Genomic DNA, 21,908 nt, shown 5'->3' with positions numbered 1-21,908 from the left:
CAAAGCCTTGTATTATTTCTATATCAAAATCAAAAATAAAATTATTTTTAAAAATTGCATAAAGGCTTACTTTTAAACTAACAGGATTTATGATTATCCACTTAGTTTTTACTTTTATAAAATAAACCTTGAAGTTGAAAACAAAGAACAAAAAAATATTCCATCTTCCTCTTAATCCTGCTGTGAACCTAAAACAGCTCTTAAAAAAAGGTCTTTAAAAATAAACCCTAAAACATTGCAATTACGTGCAATAATCTGTGTGATAGAGAAAAAATAAAACAGATCAGGGAAATGAATGATCAGTGTACAAGTAGAATCAAAAAGTGTTTTGTAAGATTGTCTTCCCAGTCTGTCAGAAGCAGATATATTTGCTAATTACTCTAAAATGTGATATAAATCTAGAAATTATTTATATAGTTTTAAATTTAGTTCATTATTTTAAAGAAAAATTACTTGGAAAACTATAACAATCAATGTCGACCACTAACCAAATAGCAGAGCCCATCAGAGTAAAGTGCAAATGTGTTTAATTATGGACTTTTAATGTGGCGGTGCTAGCTACTGTATCTGACCACTTCAATTTAATGAAGAAAATGATGGAGAAAAAGGTCATGCAGTCTACAATAGATCATACAGGAACTAATTATAAAATAATATTTTCTGACATTATTTCAACCTTCTAGAGAACCAGTGACTCCTAAATTAGACAAAGAAACTGTGTAGAATCAGGTTTTTTTCTGGTTGTCCTCTCAAAGTGCAGTACTGTACCCTTTATCATTGAACAGCATGACCCACTTGAATGCAGAACCTAATTTCTGAACAGTGATTTCAATATTTTAACAGCACCACAGAACAGAATAAGAATCTGAGTCAAACTAAAAAGAAAACAAATCAACAAAACAAGAAATCTATGTTAACAACTTTTTGTTACAATCTGTTATTAAACAGAGCTAGGGTAAGAAGATGTTACTCTTGATCTTAAGGCACTTGCATAATTAGTAATAATAATAACTATAAATCAAATTCAAACTGATTAAGTACCTTTATATACAAGGCCCTGTGCTAATATTCATTCAGTAATGAAGAACACTTTCTTGACCTATGGCTACATGCTGGGTGCAAGGAAAGAAGGGCAAATAAACTGATTGTGCTCTAATGGAATTCAGCTTAGTGGATAGATAGATACTTAGTCATTGTGATACAATGTGATAGATAAACTGTGGGCAACCAGCTAGACATGAAGGAATAGAAGACACGGCCGCTCCTCTCCACAGCCACAGATGCAGCTGAGAAGTCTGAGTCCAAATAGGTAACTTAATGATATCACAAAAATTGTCACAAAAAGATTGGAGAGTTAGCTACTGTGAATTAGGCTCTAAGCTGGGTATATGAGGAATCTCTCACTAATCAGGAGACAGAGAAGGAAATAACTAACCACAATGCAAGGTAATATGCTAATTATGCAGGATATCAGGTTAAGTAGAGGTTTTGTGAGCTAAAATGGCGTGGAAAGGATTAAAGAGGAGGCTGTGCTTGAACCAGGTCTTTAAAAAATGGATAGGCTTTGTTAGGTAGAATGGGACATTCCATCAGCAGGAAATGAACAGCTGGTAGCCTCGTGCAGAGGTTGGCAAGCTTTTTCTATAAAGGGCCATGTAGTAAATACTTTAGGATTTTCTGGCCCTACGGTCTGTATTACAACTACTCAGCTTCGCCACTGAAGCACAAAAGTGGCCATAGATGATACGCTAACTAAGGAGTGTGGCTGCGTTCCACTAACACTTTACTCATACAGAGTAGAATTTGAATTTCATATAATTTTCCCACATCATGAAATATTCTTTTTATTCTCTTCAACTATTAAAACTATAAAAAACCTTTTTTAGCTCACGGGCTATACAAAAACAGGTCGGATTTCACCCACAGGCTATACTTTGCTGACTTCTGGTCTAGTTGGAAGGCAAGCTAAACACACACACACAACAATACACCTAAAAATATCAAATATCTGAACCAGTGGTTCTCAATTCTATCAGACCCAATCTTTCCATTTAATAATGCTTTGTAATACCCTCCTTTCTCCACCTGAAATGAAATTCATAGATAATACAACTGCCTACAAATATTTTTTATTTTACATATAATGACTTATCTGAAGTAAAAGGAGAAATGCAAAGAAAGTATTATATATTAAAATAATATGTTTTCAATATGGCAATCTGTGAGCCAAACTTTATTAGACAATGTAATGAAGTAGTCAAATGCTTACATATACTTATAATGAATAAATTTAGATTTAAAGGGAGTAAAGATACCAGATGCCATTTCGTACATGAAGCACAGGAAAAGAAAAAGACTACACATGATGGATCCTAGATTGAAAATTAGTGTTAGAAGAGGTAATAACAGATCATTTGTATACCATAAGAGATCAAAGGAAATAACTTTAGCTGAAATACAGAAAATCTAACAAGACTGCTGATAGTTAAAGTAGAGAAAGCAAAAATGTCATATTTTTGCAAATAAACTGGCTCTTACTTATAACTTTGGTGTCAAAATAATTCCCTGTTTTATACAGGGCAGGTCAGTGAGGAAGTTATCTCTCCCTCTCTGTCTATCTATCATCTCTCTATCTCTATCTCTTTATTCCTGCTTGGAACTCCTCCTCATATAAAGGTATACATTTGCTTTCTAGTACTTCAAAGACCTTGGGACTCTATTCTTTGATAAAAAATCGGGAATGGGGAAGGGATGCAAAAAAAAAAAAAAAAAAAAATCCAGCCACCTAAGAGCTTATAGGGAAATTGAGTATAGACGACATCGGGACAATATCACAGCAATATTGAAAAAAACAAAAACTCTAACATAAATAATTTCAGACAATGTTCACAAAATAGATTTCTTATCATGTGATAAAATATTTAAAAAATTAATATATGGTATGGCGATCATATAAAATATTTTTAAAACAATCTTATTTAATGAAATTTGGTGAAATTCTATTTCATGTGTTTCTACCAATTTGAAATCTTTGATTCTATATCTATTAAAAGGATCCTCAAGTCTCTTCACATACATATTTTCAGGTGACATTTATAGATGCAGACTGATACAGGAGAGGGCTATTAGCAACCCTAATATCAGGAGCAGTAGCATTGCTGTAAGGACGAGATTTTCCAAAATGGGGATCGACTCCTGGTAAAACTTCTAAAAGAATGGAGTACAATAATTCCTTGATTTATACAGGAGTTACATTCCTAGAATATTTAATGATTATTAAATCCTCGCACAAAATACCTTGTAATGGAACACTACTCAGACATAAAAAAGATGAAATCTTGCCATCTATGACACAGACCGACTTTGAGGGCATTATGCTAAGTGAAACAAGTCAGATGGAGAAAGCCAAATACCATATGATTTCACTCATATGTGGAAGATAAAAACAACAACAACAAACACACACATGGATATAGAGAATAGACTGGTGGTTACCAGAAGGGAATCGGGAAGGAGGAAAGGCAAAAGGGGGAAAGGGGCACATGTGTATGGTGACAGATGGCAATTAGACCTTGGGTGTTGAAAGTGATAGTCTACACAGAAATTGAAATACAAAGATGTACACCTGAAATTTATATAATGTTATAAACCAATGTTACCTCAATAAAAAATTATTATAAACTTAAAAAAAATCTTCATGAATATCCAGTGGAATGCTAAAAATTGTACAGGGCATGGGGCAATTCTTTGTTGTGTAGCACTGCTCTGCACATTATAGTGCATTTAGAATCCCTGGCCCCCTTCTCCTTTTTTTTTTTTTTTTTTTTTTTGAGGAAGATTAGCCCTGAGCTAACTATTGCCAGTCCTCCTCTTTTTGCTGAGGAAGCCTGGCCCTGAGCTAACATCGTGCCCATCTTCCTCCACTTTATATGTGGGATGCCTACCACAGCATGGCTTGCCAAACAGTGCCATGTCTGCACCCGGGATCCGAACCGGCGAACCCCGGGCTGCCAAGAAGCGGAACGTGCAAATTTAACCGCTGCACCACCGGACCGGGCCGGCCCCTTCTGGGCCCCTTCTCAATGCCAGTATCACCTCCCAATCATTATCAATACATAAGCACCTTCATGCATTGCCAAAATGATTTCTCGTGGCTCTTCTCGCTCCTCATCTCCTTGGGGACGGCTGGTCTGAATTACGAGATAATAGAAATTAGGTTTATGCGACTTTTTGTATAATTCTCAACATTGCATTATCAACAAATTGCATTCTTAATAATTTTCTGTCAGTAATTACGCTTCATGAAGATGAGCATACAAGCATTAAGAGAGGGAAGGCAGCTTCAAACAGTAAAAAGAGAACTTAAATCTGAGTTCAAAGACATGGACCAATTCTGCCACAAAGTGAATGACCTTGAGCAAACCTTTTAACTTTTCTAGGCTTCAGGTTCTCCTTTGAAAAATATGTTAGATGATCTCTAAATTCCCTTCCAGCTCTGACATAATTATAAAACATATACCTGCCTTTGGGAAATTAAAATAATGGAATAAGGTAGAGTAGAGAAGGGAGGAGAATAAAATCAGGTGAGACAACATTTATAACAGATCAAACCATATCATAAAAAGGAAGAAGATAGACAATGGAGATGGTGGTATTAAAGAGATATTTGATTCCTGGCGTGATAGATAACACAGATAGGTAATATATGAAATTCACAAACATTCAGCAATGTGAGATGATGCTCTTGGACTTAACACAGACAATGTCTACATGTACTTTTATTTCGTATTTACATTAAGTTTACAATACACAGTTCCCAATTCCTTACCATAAATATTGCAAGATCAAATCCAACTTGCAAATAACCGCAGATTATGAGATCTTTCTAAAAACAAGTGTCACTGCTGGTGTCAGTGCTGTGGGAATCAACTCCAGCTACTTCAGATCAGCACAGTTCCTTGATCAGAAAGGGAAGGGCTCCCTAGGCCCAACCAAGTCAGGGTTCCTTAGCCCCCAAAATGAAGCAGGATGGGGAAATCCAGGATTTTGCTAGGTGTGGGGGTGCCATGTAAAACATTCCAATTTCTTCAGGAAATGCCCTGTTAAGTTAGAGAATTAAAGAGGTCTCTGGGGGCGTTCTACCTCCCAGTGTACCTCAGAAGAGGCCTTTCTATAAAGGAGCAAGTTACTCCTAGCCTCAATTTCCACATCTGTAAAATGGGGATTACAATGCCATTCTTTTGGTGTAGTAGGGAGAATTCAAAGAAACGACTAATGTAAGGCACCCAGCATAATGCCTTACACATTGTGGGTATTGTGAGCAGTCAATAAATATTGTCACCTCTGCTCTTTTCTTTCACATTCTCTGCACTTTGTTTCTGCTTGTCCTGCCCTAGAGAGCATGCTCCGCTGATGTCAGAGACCAGAAGCAGGGGTTCCAGGAGTGCTGACCAGCTTCAGGTCAGCCCAAAGAATGCTTAGAACTTTAATTCCTTCTACAATATCTTTTAGTCTCTTTTGTTTTCCTGCTCTAGGGGCAGCTGGTGTTTTCCAGAGACTAAAAACCTTATTCTTCCTTGGTAAGGGGCACTCTTTCTGGAAGGAATCAGTAGAAGCAGCCACAGAGCTGAAACAAGCTGTCAGATTTTTCTGGCTCGGCATAAGCTGCGCCTGAGATTTCAGCCTAGGGCAACCCTGCTTCTTGGACTAGAAAATCCTCTGCACTCAAGTTGCTTCAAACTGCTGTTTCTGGAGGAGCTGCAAAGAGACTGTTAGGGAAGATTTACAGAGTTTGGCTAAATACTTCAAATGCAGTTGTTCTTGAAGGATGTTGCTGAGAAAATCTTCTAACATCGCCTACCTCTGAATACAAGCTTATGGGAATGCTACTTTGACAACACAATTCTATTTTGCGTGCTTTTTCTTAGTGTGCTGAGAACCCTGAAGGACAAAATGTCACCCCATCATCATATGGTGCTGTGCCAAATGTTTCTGGACAGTTGCCTAGCCTAACCTTCATCATTATAAGTAAGACATCAGAAAATTCAGTGGCCAAACTAGACATTCTAATGAAAGACTACAATACTGATAATTGGATGAATAATAAGTTCTTCAGGTTAAAAACAAATAATGTGGATATCACTAGTAATCATAAATATCTTTGTTTTTATTGAACAATTCCTGAGTTCTAAGTGCCATTCTGAGCTCTTTATAGAGTATTTTCAAGTCTTATTACATTTTCCTGCAACATGATTTTATCATCCTAAGTTTTACAGAGGAGACAAACGAGTTTTAAAGAAGTTAAGCAAGTGAGGTCATACAAAGCCAATAAGTTCACATTTAGGATTGTCTGGCTTTAAAAGTATAAATCCTTTCCAAAGTGCTTCCCATTAATTAATGGCTGTCAACTGACAGAGTCACAGAATATTAGTATTGGAAAAGATCTGGAGGTTCATTTAGGGAACACCAGTTTTCTTAGAAACAGAGAAACTGAGGTCCAGAGGGTACATTGGCTACGGAGCCTAATAATAGAAAGTGGCAGGGCAGGCAGTGAATGCTACAGTGACTCCACCCATGCTGCCAATACAATGGAGTCCTCATCCAGGCCCAACAGACTTCCTGTGAGCAATCTCCACCCACCTCTCCATGGGCAGGGAGAACTATGAGCAGTTCCACACAGGCACCAGGGTGTTACGTGTGTTTCTGATTTTATTTTTGCCCAAAAAAACATTTCTCTCTTTGCCCACTTGATAAACACAAATTTTTTCAAGATTTGATTCAATTCAGCCCAAGTATCACTACCTCTATGAAATCTTCATGGATTCACCTCTCTGCTCTTCCCAGAAAATCAGGTATAATGAATTAAAGAATAGGTTAATAATAGCCAACTTTTATTGTGGACTTATTATTCATTCATTCATTCATTCATTCCACAAATATTTATTGAGCTTATACTACACTGTGCTAAGTGCTTTATGTATTATGTTACTCATTCCTCACCATAATCCTATGAGTTAGGTACTATTTTTATTCTCATTTTATAAAACAGAAAATCCAGCCTTAAAGAGATACAGTATCTTTTCTGAAAAAAAAAAAAAGAAGACTATCCTGCTCTCTTACTCCTCCGTAGTCCCTCTGAGTCCTGAATATAGATTTACTACGGCTTTTGCAGCACTCCATAGAACTTTGTTTCACTTCCAAATTGTGATTTATGATGATATAATTCTGTGTGTATTATATTTGCTATATATTATATATCATTGTAGGCTGTACACTCCTTAATGGTAGGGGTGGTGTCTACTTTGTTTACTATTATATTCACAGAGCTAATACAGTGGCACAAAGTAGGCACTCAGGAAATGATAATGAATAAACAAATGAAGAATGAATGAGCGAAGAACAAATGCATAGAAGTCTGGTCTCTGAGTCTCCACCGTTCTGTGCTCCCGCCTCAGATCAGTCTGCATCGGGGAGAAATGCCACATAAGCAATGATGGATATGTTTTTTCCTCAAGGCCAACATTATTATCCTAGATGTGAATTCTAGAATTCACTTCTGGACACTATAATTTTCCATTTTCTTACCTATTATTACCGTTATATTAATTCTACAGATCCAAATGGAACGAAAACTTATTTGAGTAGGGAAAGAAGCTGTTTTTCAGTCCTGCTGAGGAACAACATAATGACAGAGTCCTGTTAGTACGCAGCACCCCAAATAACAGGAGTTTGGCAAAGAGCCTTGGGAGGAACTCAAGTCATTACCATGGCCCACTATTACAGCAGCCGGAAATCACACTGCTGGTTTCCGCGTAATACAGCAAATATCTCCAAGGGCAGGATCCCAGCTCCCAGACACTTAACAGCCCTCAGGCACGTTCTGTACCACATGTGGGTCCCTGGGCTATTCTAAAACATGCACTCTCCTTCTTTCTGCTTTATCAAGGATTCTAATGTTTAGTGTCACTAGCCTCCATCCTTTGTTTTGCAATATTTTATAAGATATCTCTAGTTAATATAAAGGGTAAAAATATCAGGGTATAAATGACAAATTCTCAAAACAGAGTGTTAATGGCCACACATTCATACACACTTTCACACTCTTGTTTTTGTGAGAGTTTGCATGGGTATACAGTACTTACACATCTGTATATTTCAAACATTAGATACATTCTATAGATGCACATGTAAATGAATATAGATGTATATATACATATATATACATATATCAGCATTTTTGAATACCTATCAGAAGTAAAGGAAATATATACTTTCTAGAGAGAGAATGAAACATTCTTTGCGAGAACAAGCTAGTACTTTCTAGATGAGAAAAGAATAATATAGAACTTTAATTTTTATATGTGTATATGTATATGCATGTATACATTATATATACTTATATATACATAAAATATGTTAATGTATGCAAGTAATTAGGTATTATAGAGATTTAAATACATATATTAAAATCTATGCACATATGTATATATAGACATTTAAAAATTATTCAACATAATATATTTAAAGAGGTACAGGAGTGGGATGAAGAGAGAGATTATCAATCTAGCACAGCACTTTTATAGGACTGAGATGGTAAAAGGGTGGAAGGGTCTGGTGATGGAAGAATGTCACAAAACTGAAGACTGAAAGATATGGTATTATAGCTCCAATATTCGGGGATCATCGTTCTTCCCAGCCAATAATAAAGTACACGTGAATAAGACAGAAAATGTCTAGAAATGTGTATGCAAAAGAATAATGGGAGATGGTGGCTGCCTCAATTTATTGCTTTCTCATATGTCACTGGATCTTTAATTATCAGTGCAGAGAGTCTATTTCAATCCTTTAAAGCATTAAATAGCCATAAATTTAAGGCGAGTAGGAGGGTGACTTTGTTAAAAACCAAAGAAAGGAAAAGTTTTCCTTGGTTGATGAAAAACGTACCAAGATTTTTAGAGCATGGTTATCATAACGTAGTATTGGAGATTTTGGTTTGGGAAATTATCATTTATAAAATCAAAGTTGATTACATCTTGGATAACAAGAATTATAACAATTAAGCAAGTTTGCTTATTCCACTCTCTGCAAAAACCATAAGCTAGATGTGAGTTTGTCTTCTTTGCCTATGTGAGCCTTGAGAATTTAGCATATTCAATACAGAGATATAAAGACATATAAACACATGTATTTGTTAAAGAATATATACCTTAAAATTGTCAAGCAGTTCATTCAGTTTGGAATTCGTGTTAACTTTAAAAAATACCTGAGTTTTCAAATGTCAGGCTCCGTTTCAAACTGAACCAGTTTAGTACTAAAATGACAATATAGTCTTGATTTAAATCAAGATGCTGAGATGCATGATGTTAATGCATCAAAAGCCATATATATAACATATATGTAACCATATCATTAAGATCTAGTGATATATGATATTCTTGGAAGTACTTTTTTAAAAAACTAGTATTAAATGAGAATGTTCTCTACACCTCTCAGATCATAACATTTTACTTAGGATCAATATCTGCTTCTCAATTATGCTAAAATCACATTAAAATCAAGAAAGGATTTTTTTCTGCAAACATAGCTTTTCTCTTTTCAATACATTTTTAAGAACAGTCATTGTTCCGTATTTATGACCATGATCACAGGTGCACTTTATTTATATTTTACAGCATGTACCGGAAGTCACTTTCCCTCTTCTGGATGGAGGCAGAAAAAAATGAGCAAATTTCATTTCTGGTAAAATGCTAGTAGTTTGGGGCAAGAACAAGCTAGGAATCAAATTAAAGGAATCTGCACATCTGCTTCAGAATGCATTATAGGAGAAAGAGAGTTATAGTTTTTAATATAAATAACCTTATTGCTTCTCTATGAATAAATGAAATGTTTCATTATTTTATTCTGAGTGTAATCATCCTCTAGCTTACTCCCAATTATTTCTTTTGTTTGTAAAATGAATTATTTAGCATAAACAAATTTTCTTCTCCATCACTGAAAAGACATATACAGTATTATAAGAGCAAAATTAGAATATCATGCTTCAAATCACTACTTTCCATAGCTGAAGAAATAAATGTTCTTTTATCTTTAAAGAGATGGAAAGTATCTGAGTAAAGTTCATTTTCTCTCTCTTCCTTAAAAAAAAGACAAACCTAGGCTAGGCAGAATAAGAAAGTTAACAATAATTACAAGTAAAAGTGCTGCTAAAAGACTATGATGCGGAAGAGTAAAATCATCTGAGGACTAGAGAAGTTGAACTTGGGGAAAAGTCACTGAAAGAAACTGAGCACAGCATCTCTGGACTTTCACAGGCCACCCAGAGGTGTGAGCCCACAAATACCTGTGAAAACGACAGATTTTTCTTGGCCTACCATTTTCCAAACTGGCTTACTCCGTTAGCAAGGAGGACTCAGCAAAGTTTCCAAACCACGCTAACCTCACACAACTTGCTCTCAGTTTCTTCCGATACTCAAGTGAAAGTTATAACAAAAAGGCTCACCTGTGCTGGGCTGAACCAACCATGTGGGCAGGCACAACGCTCCCCACAAGTCCCTTTGCCCTTGGAGCTCGTCTTGTGGGGGCTTTTCCGCACACTGTCCCACAAGGTGACCAGCTTGGTCCTGTTTGAAGCTGGGCCCCCCGGTCCTGAGGAGGGCATGGTCTGAGAACTGTACCCAAGCCCCTGAGGGCTCCTCTGCCAGCCACAAGCGCAGTGGGCATCCCTGATCAGTGTGGGTGCACTCCTGCCGGCATCCATCCCACCGGACCCCCGGCTGCAGCTGTGTTGCTTGGTGAGGTATGCATTCATACTGCACTGATGCCTACTCTTTCCTTTGGTCAGCTCTGCACAGGAATGTCTCCTCCCTCACACCCCTTTCTTCCAGGCAGTTGTAAAAGTCTTTTTTTTCCTCCCGTGGATCCCTCAGTATCTTTGACAGCTGCTATAAGCAGTGCATCGTGGGAGCAGTGGGAGCAGTGAGAGCAGCTCCGCACAGCATTATCTGCGGGCTGGTAGCTCTTTGTCAATAGATGACTCAACTCACAGAGCAACTTGACAGTATCCCTGCTCTAGGCAGAAGCAATCAATGCTCCACACAGCTGGGCTAGAAGACTGTACACCGTATTACAAACCCTTTTTGGATAGAGCCCCACAGTAAAGAATACTCTTTGCAGTTTGGCATTCTGGCTTTCCCTCTCCTAGCTGATCCCAAACAAACACAGACCTCAGGAAAGAGAGCTTCTTATCAGACTAGCAGGACCCTTCTTTCCAGAAAGGATGCATCTAGGCTGAAACAATATAGCATAAGCAATTTTAAATGATGTGAAAGTTAACCTGTAAAGTAATTTCCAACATTTCCAGGAATCACTTATCTAGAGAGATATTTGCCAAGACGCAGACCAAATTGTGAGGTAACTAAATAAAAGCATCAATGTTAACTCTAAAGAACATCAATTCATTTAGAAAAATCAGTGAGATCACAGCACTACACTAGAGTCCTTTAAAATCTGAAGTTTAATTTGTTTTAGTTCATGATTACATACTATAATCCAAAAACATATTCTTTATGCTATGAACGATTATTAATTCTTTCTGATTCAAAATAAAGCAATTTTCAAAGTTCAAAACTAATGGTTTGGGTTATTTTAACACAGTGTTTTTCCTTACCCCAAATTATTCTGAGGATTTCCTTTCAAATACCTTACCACAACAAATACATTCACCACAGAAAGAGTCTGCATTTTAAAGTGAAAGGCACATCCAACTCTGCCATCCAGTAGTTTGGTTTCCAAAGACAGAATTTTCAAATTCCTTCACTGCAAAATGAGTGAAATCTATCCAATTTAAAGCAATTGCCTTCCAAAGAGGACACGATTGTTTAAAAATTTTAGTATGATTGCAGAAGCCATACATAGTATTTTCAGTAAAGGGAAAGGCTAATAACTAGAGCATTCAGAACTGTTATTCTGTTCGAAACTTTCCATATCTGTTTCCAAAATGTCTGTCATTATCACATATCCCTAAGGAAATAATTTTGCTTTCATTGGGAATCAAGCTGTCATCTATGCAGCACCAAACACAGATGATATAATCCCATGATATAAATATTTTACCTATAGACCATCAGATCCAGCTTGTCAGTAGATTGACCAGGTACGAGGGCAGTGTAGACCTCATTTCTAACTGAGTTGGCAAGGTTCTTATTTCAAAGCCCAGGATTATTACATACTCTACATTTCAACACTAAGACTCCCTGGATAAATCATTGTTATGCATAAAATCCTGAAAGGAAGGAGCAGGATCTTCTCTATCTCCATACAACGGTTCTTTTCCAAATTCTGCACGAGTACAAATTTATGTATGTACCAAATTGATGTAAGTACCTTGCCTGGCATAGTAGGCATTCAAAACACCTTTGCTAAATAATAATGACCCATATGTGTAAGTTCAAAGGACAGGCCCTTGTCTGTTATTGATCATTTTTTTCCCAAGCACCTAGCACACTGTATGCCCAGCACATAGCAGGCTTATGATAAATACATTTTTTTGGATGGATGAATGGAGGCTGGGTGGATGTATAAATAGAAGGAAAGAGTAGACGAATGAAGGAGTTGACTAACACTTTTTGAAAATAATATTTAATTCATGAATGCTCCAGAAAAATAAACTATTCCTTCAAGGTTAGCTTCAGTGCTGGTTTTAGAGTGTTAAAGCGATGTGCCAAAAAAAATATGAACACTTAAAGTTTAGGGCAGAAATAACAATAGCATTAATAGTCTTTCTTCCTGAAAGAGAATCAGAGTCAAGACCAATACCTAAAAACAATAAAATTGAGGCAGATAGATCATCATATGATAGCGGGAAAAGGGCAGGAAAATCATCTCTCTCTCTGTTTCTCTCTCTCTCTCTCGTTTTTTATGCTGGATCAAAGGATAATGCCTGAAAGAACTTCTGGGTCAAATGAAGCCCTCGAGAACTTCATATTTGTCTGGTGTCACCATGATGCATGGCTATACAGCAGGACTTGATGTGATACGGCAACACCTTCACCCCCAAATGAGAATGTCAGGAAGTGATAAGTTTGGCTCTCTCCAATCTTATCCAACTATAGATGCTTCTCTGGCTTTTCAGGGAGATATCATTGCTCAAAGGCCCACTGGCATCTTCAGGGAACACATGCCCTGTTCCTACCCATTTGCCTCTCAAGTATAAGAATCAGTCTGCACAGGACTAAGTCAGAGTGAATCCATTACAATTTTGCTTGCAGCAAGACAGAAAATTTCCTGGCTGGGCACTACTTAAAGATATTATAAATCTTCATAGGGACCTGAATCTGTTATGAATGGGTTGTTTGGAACGAGCTATTTCTTCCTATAACAAGGACAATAGAATTTCTGTTTTAATAACCTCAGCCTGTCATTTCTATACAGATTTAAAAAATCATACATTGCATAACTAATGTTGCTTTTCTTCAAAGATCTTAAAGACCATAGCAAACTTTCATTAAACTTATTACAAGATTATACTGAAATTATTCTTTCACTTTAATACATGTAAAATAATTCCAGCCCCCTGTCTTTCCCTCACCCCCCCAATTTTTTTTTCTTTTCAAACATGACATTTGGCTTTCATAGTCTGAGGACAGACCACTAAAACAGATAAATATGTTCAACTAGCCCACTGTACCATGAGACAGACCTACTAATTAAGGATAATTCAATTTGATCAACTGTAATTGGACAATTGTAATGACCATGAGAAGACATGAAATTCTGGCCAAACAAGAAATTAACAGTGCACGAGTACACATCCTACTTATCATTGTGATTGAACATGGGCAGATGGTGCACGGGGCAATTCCTAGATGAGATATATCTTATTGTCCTCTCTTTGACCTGGCACTGACTCCGCAGAACAACCACTAGTTTTAAAGCAGGGGCTTAAAACGAATATCCTGGCTTGATTTGTTTAATAAAAAAATAAATAGCAAAGACGAATTAATAAACAAATTGTACCACACTAAAACACTATGCAGATTTTTTTTCCAGACAAAATTTCCTTCAGGCACTCTATGCATATGGGAAATGAAAATATTAATTACGAAAGAAGAGCTAAGTGCTTGCTAAAGGATGAGTGGGTAGCAGAAGCCCTTTAGCAGCCACAAGTGATGTGTTAAGTAATCATAAAATGGTATAAAGTATTAGAAACAATTTCTCTTGATTTGAAAAGTGCGTACAGTCCATTCGTGTGACTGCAGAGACTAGAGACTTTATAAATGCTAACAGATTAACATTCTTCTACATCTAACAACCTTCGGCCTAGGGCAATCTCCAGATTCAACCTCACTTACCTTTCAAAATAAGAGAGAACCAAGAGCATTTAAAGACTCTTAGGTTCTAAAATTATTTCCAAAATACTTAACCCAATTTAATCATAAATCTTATGAGGAAAAGACAAGCAGGAATTACAGTATGGAAAGACACCTGCCTACCTGCTACAGAGATTTAACCTGGACAGAGGATTTCATAGGAAGTAGAAAAAATTTCTTAAATGTCCCAAATTCTCACTACCACACTTGGATTTGGGTGGGTATTGATGGGGAGGGAATTACTCTGAATTAACAAAAAGGCTAAACTGTAAAATGGTTTTCAGAAAATGCAGATTTATTATATTTAACACAGTAACATTATTAGAGAAATAAGAACACAAGTTATGTGACATTGCTTAGAGATTCTGAATGGAATACTAATAAAAAGGTAATAATCATTCATAATTTACATATTTTAGCAATTGAATCTAAGTGATGAACTACAGTACTACCAGAAATTTATTCTCATCCTTCAAGATTAAATTAATGTCACTTCTTCTGTGAAGCTTTCCAGATTCCCCTGACATATTCAGTTTCACTGTACAGTATTTGTATACTTGTCTGTATAAATATCTTTCACGTTTGTCTATTTCTCTCAATCACCATGATGACCATCCGAGCCTATTAGTATCATTTCTCTGTAGAAGTGGTGAAATAGCTTCCTAACTGGTCTCTGGCATCCAGCCTTACTCCAATTCATCCTCACATATTGGCCAGAGTGACTTCTGCAATGCGAATATGATGAAGTTTTACCCCACTTGATACCTGTCAATAAACTCTCATTTTCAGGGGATCTTTCTCCCCACAGATAGCACAATCTTTAAGTGGCTTGCATGGTCCTTAATCATGCCCTGTGTGACCTAGACTCTCCTGCTTTTACCAGTCTCATCCATGCCTCACCCCCTTGCTCTACCCTCCAACCACACAGGCCTTGAGCACCTGCACTGAGTCTCACATTGTGGTTATGGCTCCTGCTCTCTTCCCCTCTCCACACCTTCATGTAATTCATTCGTACTCACCCTTATGTAGAGTGCATCAAGAGACAACCTCCTGAAAGCCATCCCAAGGAAACATACAATACAATCTAAGAAAATGGGCTTACTATGAAACAGAGCTCTAAGTCTGCCAGACCTTACTTCCCACCAGATTGTCATCCCTAAGCCTCTTCTATTCAGAAATTCTGGAGTCCTCTCTGCCTTCCAGAGCTCAACTCAAACGTCACCTTTCCAAGAAAACATTCCTTGGATACTACACCCCCCCCCCATCCAGAACTGATCATGTCATCCTCCCATTAAACACTCATTTAGAACCTGTGCTTCTCTACTGCAACACTGAAAATTGTATTTAAAACAATAATTACACTATTAATTGTTTTGTGTCCTTCTCCCCAGCAGAATGTAAATAATCCCTATTGGGGAGGAGAAGGGGCTCTCTTTCTTGCATCTGTATCCTTTGAACCAAGTACAAAGTAAGTGTTTAGTATTTATTAAAATAAACCGAGCGAGCAAGAAGACAAAATTGTCTTTCAGTGGTCATACCAACACAGGTATTTGGGTCTGAGTTCTACCTCTCAGTGTAAGTGAATAAATAAACATTTTGAACTTAAAAACAAAATGGTGATGTGCTCTTAAGGTCATCATTTAAGTAAATCATTCAGTTTGGTTGAGTGGTAATAAGTGGTTATTTTTTGAAGAAATTTGTTAGTGGTTTTATATTATTAAGAAATTGAAACAGCTTCTGTTTATATTAGCAAGATATTCATTCATAAAAGATTCATTTCCCATCAGCTTAGCTTTTCTCTCAGGTATTTTCAAGTTGTTCTCCCTTTATAGCTAGATAGTGCAAAAGGGGGAGTGGTTCCCCCAGTCAAAAGCCAGTCAATGATAAAGCAGGGAGATGATCCCAAACTCCAACCATTGAAAGTCAAGTTCCTCTTAAAATGATATCATCCAAAAGGCATAGTGACTTTACTACGTTAAAAGATGTTAAAAGTGTGTATTAGGCAGCAGAAAGGCAAGATTACATCTCCTCTTCCCACTAATCAAGTTAGAAAGTTAAAAAAAAAAAAAAAATTAAATGGTGTCATTATCCCTAACAAGTATCCTCTTTAGTTCTTTCTGTTTAAATTTTGGTAAAAATAAATAATATGAGATCTATCCTCTTAACAAATTTTTAAGTATACAGTATAGTGTTGTTAACTATAAGCACAATGTTGCACAGCAGATATTGAGAACTTTTTCATCTTGCATGACTAAAATTCTATTCTTATTGAACAGCAACTCCTCATTTCTGCCTCCTCCCAGTCCCTGGCAACCACCATGCTACTTTCTGCATCTATGAATTTCACTACTTTAGATACTTCATATAATATAAATGGAATCATGCAGTATTTGTCCTTCTGTGACTGGCTCATTTCATTTAGCATAATATCCTCAAGATTCCTCCATCGTAACATGTGGCATAATTTCCTTCTTTTTTAAGGTTGAATATTCCATTGTATGTATATACCACATTTTCTTTATCCATTCATCCCTCAGTGGATATGTAGTTTGTTTCTCTCTCTTGGCTATTGTGAATAACACTTCAATAAACACAGCAGTGCAAATATCTCTTCAAAATCCCAATTTCAATTCTTTTGGATAAATACTCAGAAGTGGGATTGATGGATCACATGGTACTTTTATTTTTAACTTTTTGAAGAACCTGTTTTCCATAGCAACTGAGTCATTTTACATTTCCACCAACAGTGCACAAGGGTTCCAATTTCTTCACATCCCCATCAACACTTATTTTCTATTTTGTTCTGGGTTTTTTTTGACAATGGTCATACTAACAGATGTGGACTTTGTTCTTTCTCAGGATTGTTTTGTCTATTCAGAGTCTTTTGCGTTTCCATATGAATTTTAGGATTTTTTTTCTATTTTTGTGAAGAATGCCATTGGAATATTTTCCAGGATTGCACTGAATCTGTAGATCGCTTCAGGTAATATGAATATTTTTAAAATGTTGTCTCCCAGTCTAAGAACATTTACTTGTATCCGTGTTAATTTCTCTCATCCATGTTTTATAGTTTTCATTGTACAAGTCTTTTGCTCCCTTGGATAAGTTTATTCCTAAGTATTTTATCCTTTTTGATGCTATTTTAAATGAGATTTAAAAAAAATTTCCTATTAAAATTAATTATTAGTAGGTAGAAACACAACCGATTTTTGTATACTGATTTTGTATCCTGGAAGTTTGCTGAATTTGTTTATTAGTTCTGACAGTTTTTGTCTGTGTATGTGTGGAATCTTTAGGGTTTTCTACACATAAACTCATGTTATCTGTGAACAGAGATAATTTTACGTCTTTCTTTCTGATTTGGAAGCCTTTCATTTGTTTTTCTTGCCTAACTGCTCTAGTTAGGACTTTCATTCAACGTTGAATAGAAGTGGCAAGAGTGGGCATTCTTACCTTGTTCCTGATGTCAGAGGAAAAGCTTTCTGTTTTCCACCACTGAGTATGACGTCAGCTGTGGGCTTTCATATATGGTCTTTATTATGTTGAGGTAATTCCTTCCATTCCTAGTTTGTTGAGTGGTTTTTATCATGAAAGAATGTTGAAATTTGTCAATGATTTTTCTCCATCTATTGAGATGATCATGTGAGTTTTATCCTTTCTTCTGTTAATGTGGTATATCGCATCGATCATTTCTTATATGTTGAACCATTTTAGCATCGCATGGATAAATCCCACTTGGTCATGGTGAACGATCCTTTTAATGCGCTATTGACTTCAGTCTGCTAGTATTTTGTCAAGGATTTTTGCATCTACTCAGGAGTATTGGCCTAAAGTTTACTTTTCTTGTGGCATCTTTTTATGCCTTTTTTTTTCACTGAAGTGTAATTGACATACCAGGTTATACTAACTTCAGGTGTACAATATAGTGATTTGATATTTTTATAAATTATGAAATCATCATCATGCTAAGTTTAGTTACCATTTGTTACCATAGAACATTATTACAATGTTAACTACATTCCCTGTGCTGTACATTACATCCTCATGGCTTATTTATTTTATAACTGGAAGTTTGTACATCTTGATCCCCTTCACTAATTTTGCCCATCCCCTCAACCCCTCCCCTCTGGCAACCACCAGTATGTTCTCTATATCTATGAGTTTGGTTCTGTTTTGTTATGCTTGTCTGTTTTGGTTTTTGATTCCACATAGAAGTGAAAACATCTGGTATATTTCCTTCTCTGTTATGACTTATTTCACTTAGTATAATACCCTCTAGGTCCATCCATGTTGTTGCAAATGGTAAGATTTCATTCTTTTTAATGGCTGAGTAATATTCTATTATGTGTGTACACACACATCTTCTTTAGCCATTTATTATCCATTCATCTATTGATGGACACTTGAATCATAGTAATGCTGGCCTTATAAGATTAATCTGAAAGTATTCCCTCCTCTTCTACTTTTTAGAAGAGTTTGAAATGGATTGACATTAATTCCTCTTTAAATATTTGGTAGATTTCACCAGTGAAGCCATCTGGTTCTGGGCTTTTTTTCTGTTGGGAGGTTTTGATTATTGATTCAATCTCCTTACTAGTTATAGATCTGTTCATATTTTCTATTTCCTCATGATTCAGTCTTCATAGGTTGTATATTTACAGGAATTTATCCATTTCTTCTAGGTTCCCAGTGTGTAGGTGTATAATTATTCATAGTAGTCCCAATACTTTTAATTTCTGTGGCATCCATTGCATCATCTCCTTTTTTCATTTCTGATTTTCTCTCCTTGAGTTTTCTCTCCTTTTTTTAGTTAATCTAGCTAACGGTTTGCCAATTTTGTTTATCTTTTAAAAAATAGACCTAAGTTTTGTTGATATTTTCTATTGTTTTTCTATTTTCTATTTTGTTTATTTCTCTTCTCATCTTAACTATTTCCTTACCTCTGCTAACTTTTGGTTTAGTTTGTTCTTCTTTTTCCAGTTCCTTGTGTAAAGTTAGGTTGTTTATTTGAGATCTTTTTCTAGCATAGTTATTTATCACTATAAACTTCCCTCTTAGAACTTCTTTTGGTGCACCCCATAAGTTTTGGTATGTTGTGTTGTCACTTTTGATAGTCTCAAGATATTTTAAATTTCTCATTTTCTTTCTTCTTTGACCCACTAGTTGTTAAAGAATGTGTTGTTTAATTTCCAAATATTTGTGAATGTTCCAGTTTTCCTTCTGCCATTGATTTCTAGTTTCATTCCATTGTGGTTGGAAATATGCTTGGTATGATTTCCATTTTTTTAAATTTGTTAAGACTATTTTGTGACCTAACGTGATCTATCCTTTAGAATGTTCCTTGTGCACTTGGGAAGAATGCATATTCTGCTGCTATTGGATGGAATACTCCATATAAGTCTGATAGGTCCTTTTAGTCTATAGTATTGTTCAACCTCTTTCTTTTCTTATTCATCTTCTATCTGGATGTTCTATCCATTTTTGAAAGTGGAGTAGCAAAATCCCCTACTATTATTGTGTTTCTGTCTATTTCTCCCTTCAGTTCTGTCAATGTTTTCTTCAAATATTCAGATGCTCTGATTTGGGGTGCATACATATTTATAATTGTTATATCTTCCCAGTGATTTGATCCTTTTATCATTTTATAATGTCTGTCTTTGTCTGTCTTGACAGTTTTGACTTAGTCTATTTTGTGTGATATAAGTATGGCCACCCCTGCTCTCTTTTGGTTACCACTTGCATGGAACATCATTTTCCATCCTTTCACTTTCAGCCTATGTGTGTCCTTAAATCTAAGGTCAGTCTCTTTTAGACAGTATATAGTTTAAATCTTGTTCTTTTTTTTTCTTGGTTTTTCCAGCCACTCTGTGTCTTCTGATTGTGGAGTTTAACCTATTTACATTTAAAGTAATTGTTGATAGCAGAGGACTTACTATTGTCATTTTGTTAATTGTTTTCTGCCTGTCTTGTAGCCTTTTTCTATTCCTTTTCTTCTCTTGCCATCTTCCTTTGTGTTTCATTGATCTTTTTGTAGTGATATACTTTGATTCTTTTCTCATTTTCTTTTTTGCATCTTCTATATGTATTTTCTTCTATACATGGTAACCATGGGGCTTACATAAAACATCTTATAATTATAACAATCTACTTTGAGCTGATAACGATTTAACTTCAATTGTATATAAATACTCTACACATTTACTTCTCCTCCACATTTTACTATTGATATCACAAATTAAATCTTTTTTTATTATGCATCCATTAATGTACTTTTGTAGTTATAGTTATTTTTTCTACTTATCTTTTAACTTCTTTAGTTCTTAATACAGGAACTACAGCGCTAAACACTGAGCTTAGTGCATATAAGCCACTGATATGTTCTTGTCCAAGCCTTGATCAACTTGGAAGTTAATTTAAACACTTCAAATCTATTGATTTAAATGGGGGGAGTGGGCTCATGGCTCTTTATCAGACTCTTGGGAACCTAACATGTAGAACATCCTGGGTATGTTGTTTCCAAGTGCCAGTGTCTCCCAGTCTTCCAGTGCTAGATGCTCCACTGACTCTTTCGTGGTTGCCAGGAGTAGACACGGTCGTGTGGGAGGGTGTGGGGGCCCAAGGCAGGGCAAAGGTATGTGCCATCCCATTTCATGAGGCAGGAAATGCATGAATAATGAAAAGTACAAAAATAACATTATGGTAGTGACTCATAGCTAAAGAAAAGAGAGAGGGAGGGAGAGGAGGCAGAAGAGAGGAAGGAAGGAACCGGGAAAGGAAGGAAAAGAGAACAAAAAGAAGAAAGGAAAGGAGGGAGGGAACAGTGGCAAACTGAGGAAAGAAATCTCTCAAAAAAGATAAAACACAGGGTCAGATTGAAGGATGCCATGCACATAATCAAACTGGAACAAAAACAAATGGACTTTCCTCTGACTGTGGGTCAGCCGGCATATATCAGAGGTCCCTTTGAAGCAGTCTACCTGGATTTCTGGAGCTGTCACATACAGAATTTGAGAGACAACCATGAGCTGAAATCTTTCTTTCATCTAAGTTTTACATGCTGTTATTTTTCTGATGAATGATTTTTAATAGATATTTTCTAAATTTATCAAAAGGTTAAAAACTTTCTGAGTTAAAAATAAGCCAGATTCTGACTTGTCAGAGGTAATTCATCTGTGGACTGGCCTAAAGGCAGTGGTATGGATTAACAGAAATGACAGGCCCTCTTCCAGCTGAATGATCTCCTCTCCTTGGAGACTTGACATTTTAGTCAAGTTTTACCTAATTGGCTTTGCTTTGGCCTGTACATTTCAAATTCACATTTAATTAATCATCCCCTCCTCTGTGATTCCACATTATTTTGCTTTTGCATGTTTTCATTTCATTCAATAAATATTTATTGAGTGCCTATTCTGCGTCAGGAACTATGCTGGGGATAAAGTAGTGAGCTGTAGACAGGGTAGCAATTTAGCAGAGCAGAAAGACCTTGAATAAACAAATGTCCTGAGTGATGAAAGAGAGACATTCAGGGACAATGTGTGGGAT

At 36.2% G+C, this 21,908-nt stretch overlaps 1 protein-coding gene across 42 annotated transcripts in view; it reads right to left on the bottom strand.

Annotated features, from left to right (window-relative positions):
- DLG2 (discs large MAGUK scaffold protein 2) overlaps window positions 1-21,908 on the bottom strand; it is a 1,837,299-nt gene that overhangs the window by 715,308 nt on the left and 1,100,083 nt on the right. For 8 of the 42 annotated variants that reach the window (XR_011441029.1, XR_011441028.1, XM_003365370.5 and 5 more), the window contains exon 1: window positions 10,499-11,245. The exons of 33 other annotated variants lie outside the window; for them this stretch is intronic. Coding sequence is in view for 7 of the 9 variants with exons in the window: in XM_003365370.5 (XP_003365418.1) it covers window positions 10,499-10,807 (309 nt within the window). In the remaining 2 variants the exon portion in view is untranslated. Of the gene's footprint in view, window positions 1-10,498; window positions 11,308-21,908 lie in introns of those variants that run through there. One more of the 42 variants, XM_070274275.1, reaches the window with a different exon arrangement.

Source organism: Equus caballus, chromosome 7, assembly GCF_041296265.1.
Source record: "Equus caballus isolate H_3958 breed thoroughbred chromosome 7, TB-T2T, whole genome shotgun sequence".
Taxonomy (NCBI): Eukaryota; Metazoa; Chordata; class Mammalia; order Perissodactyla; family Equidae; genus Equus; species Equus caballus.
Note: the sequence above shows the minus strand (reverse complement) of the source record. Positions and strands in the feature narration are given on the sequence as shown.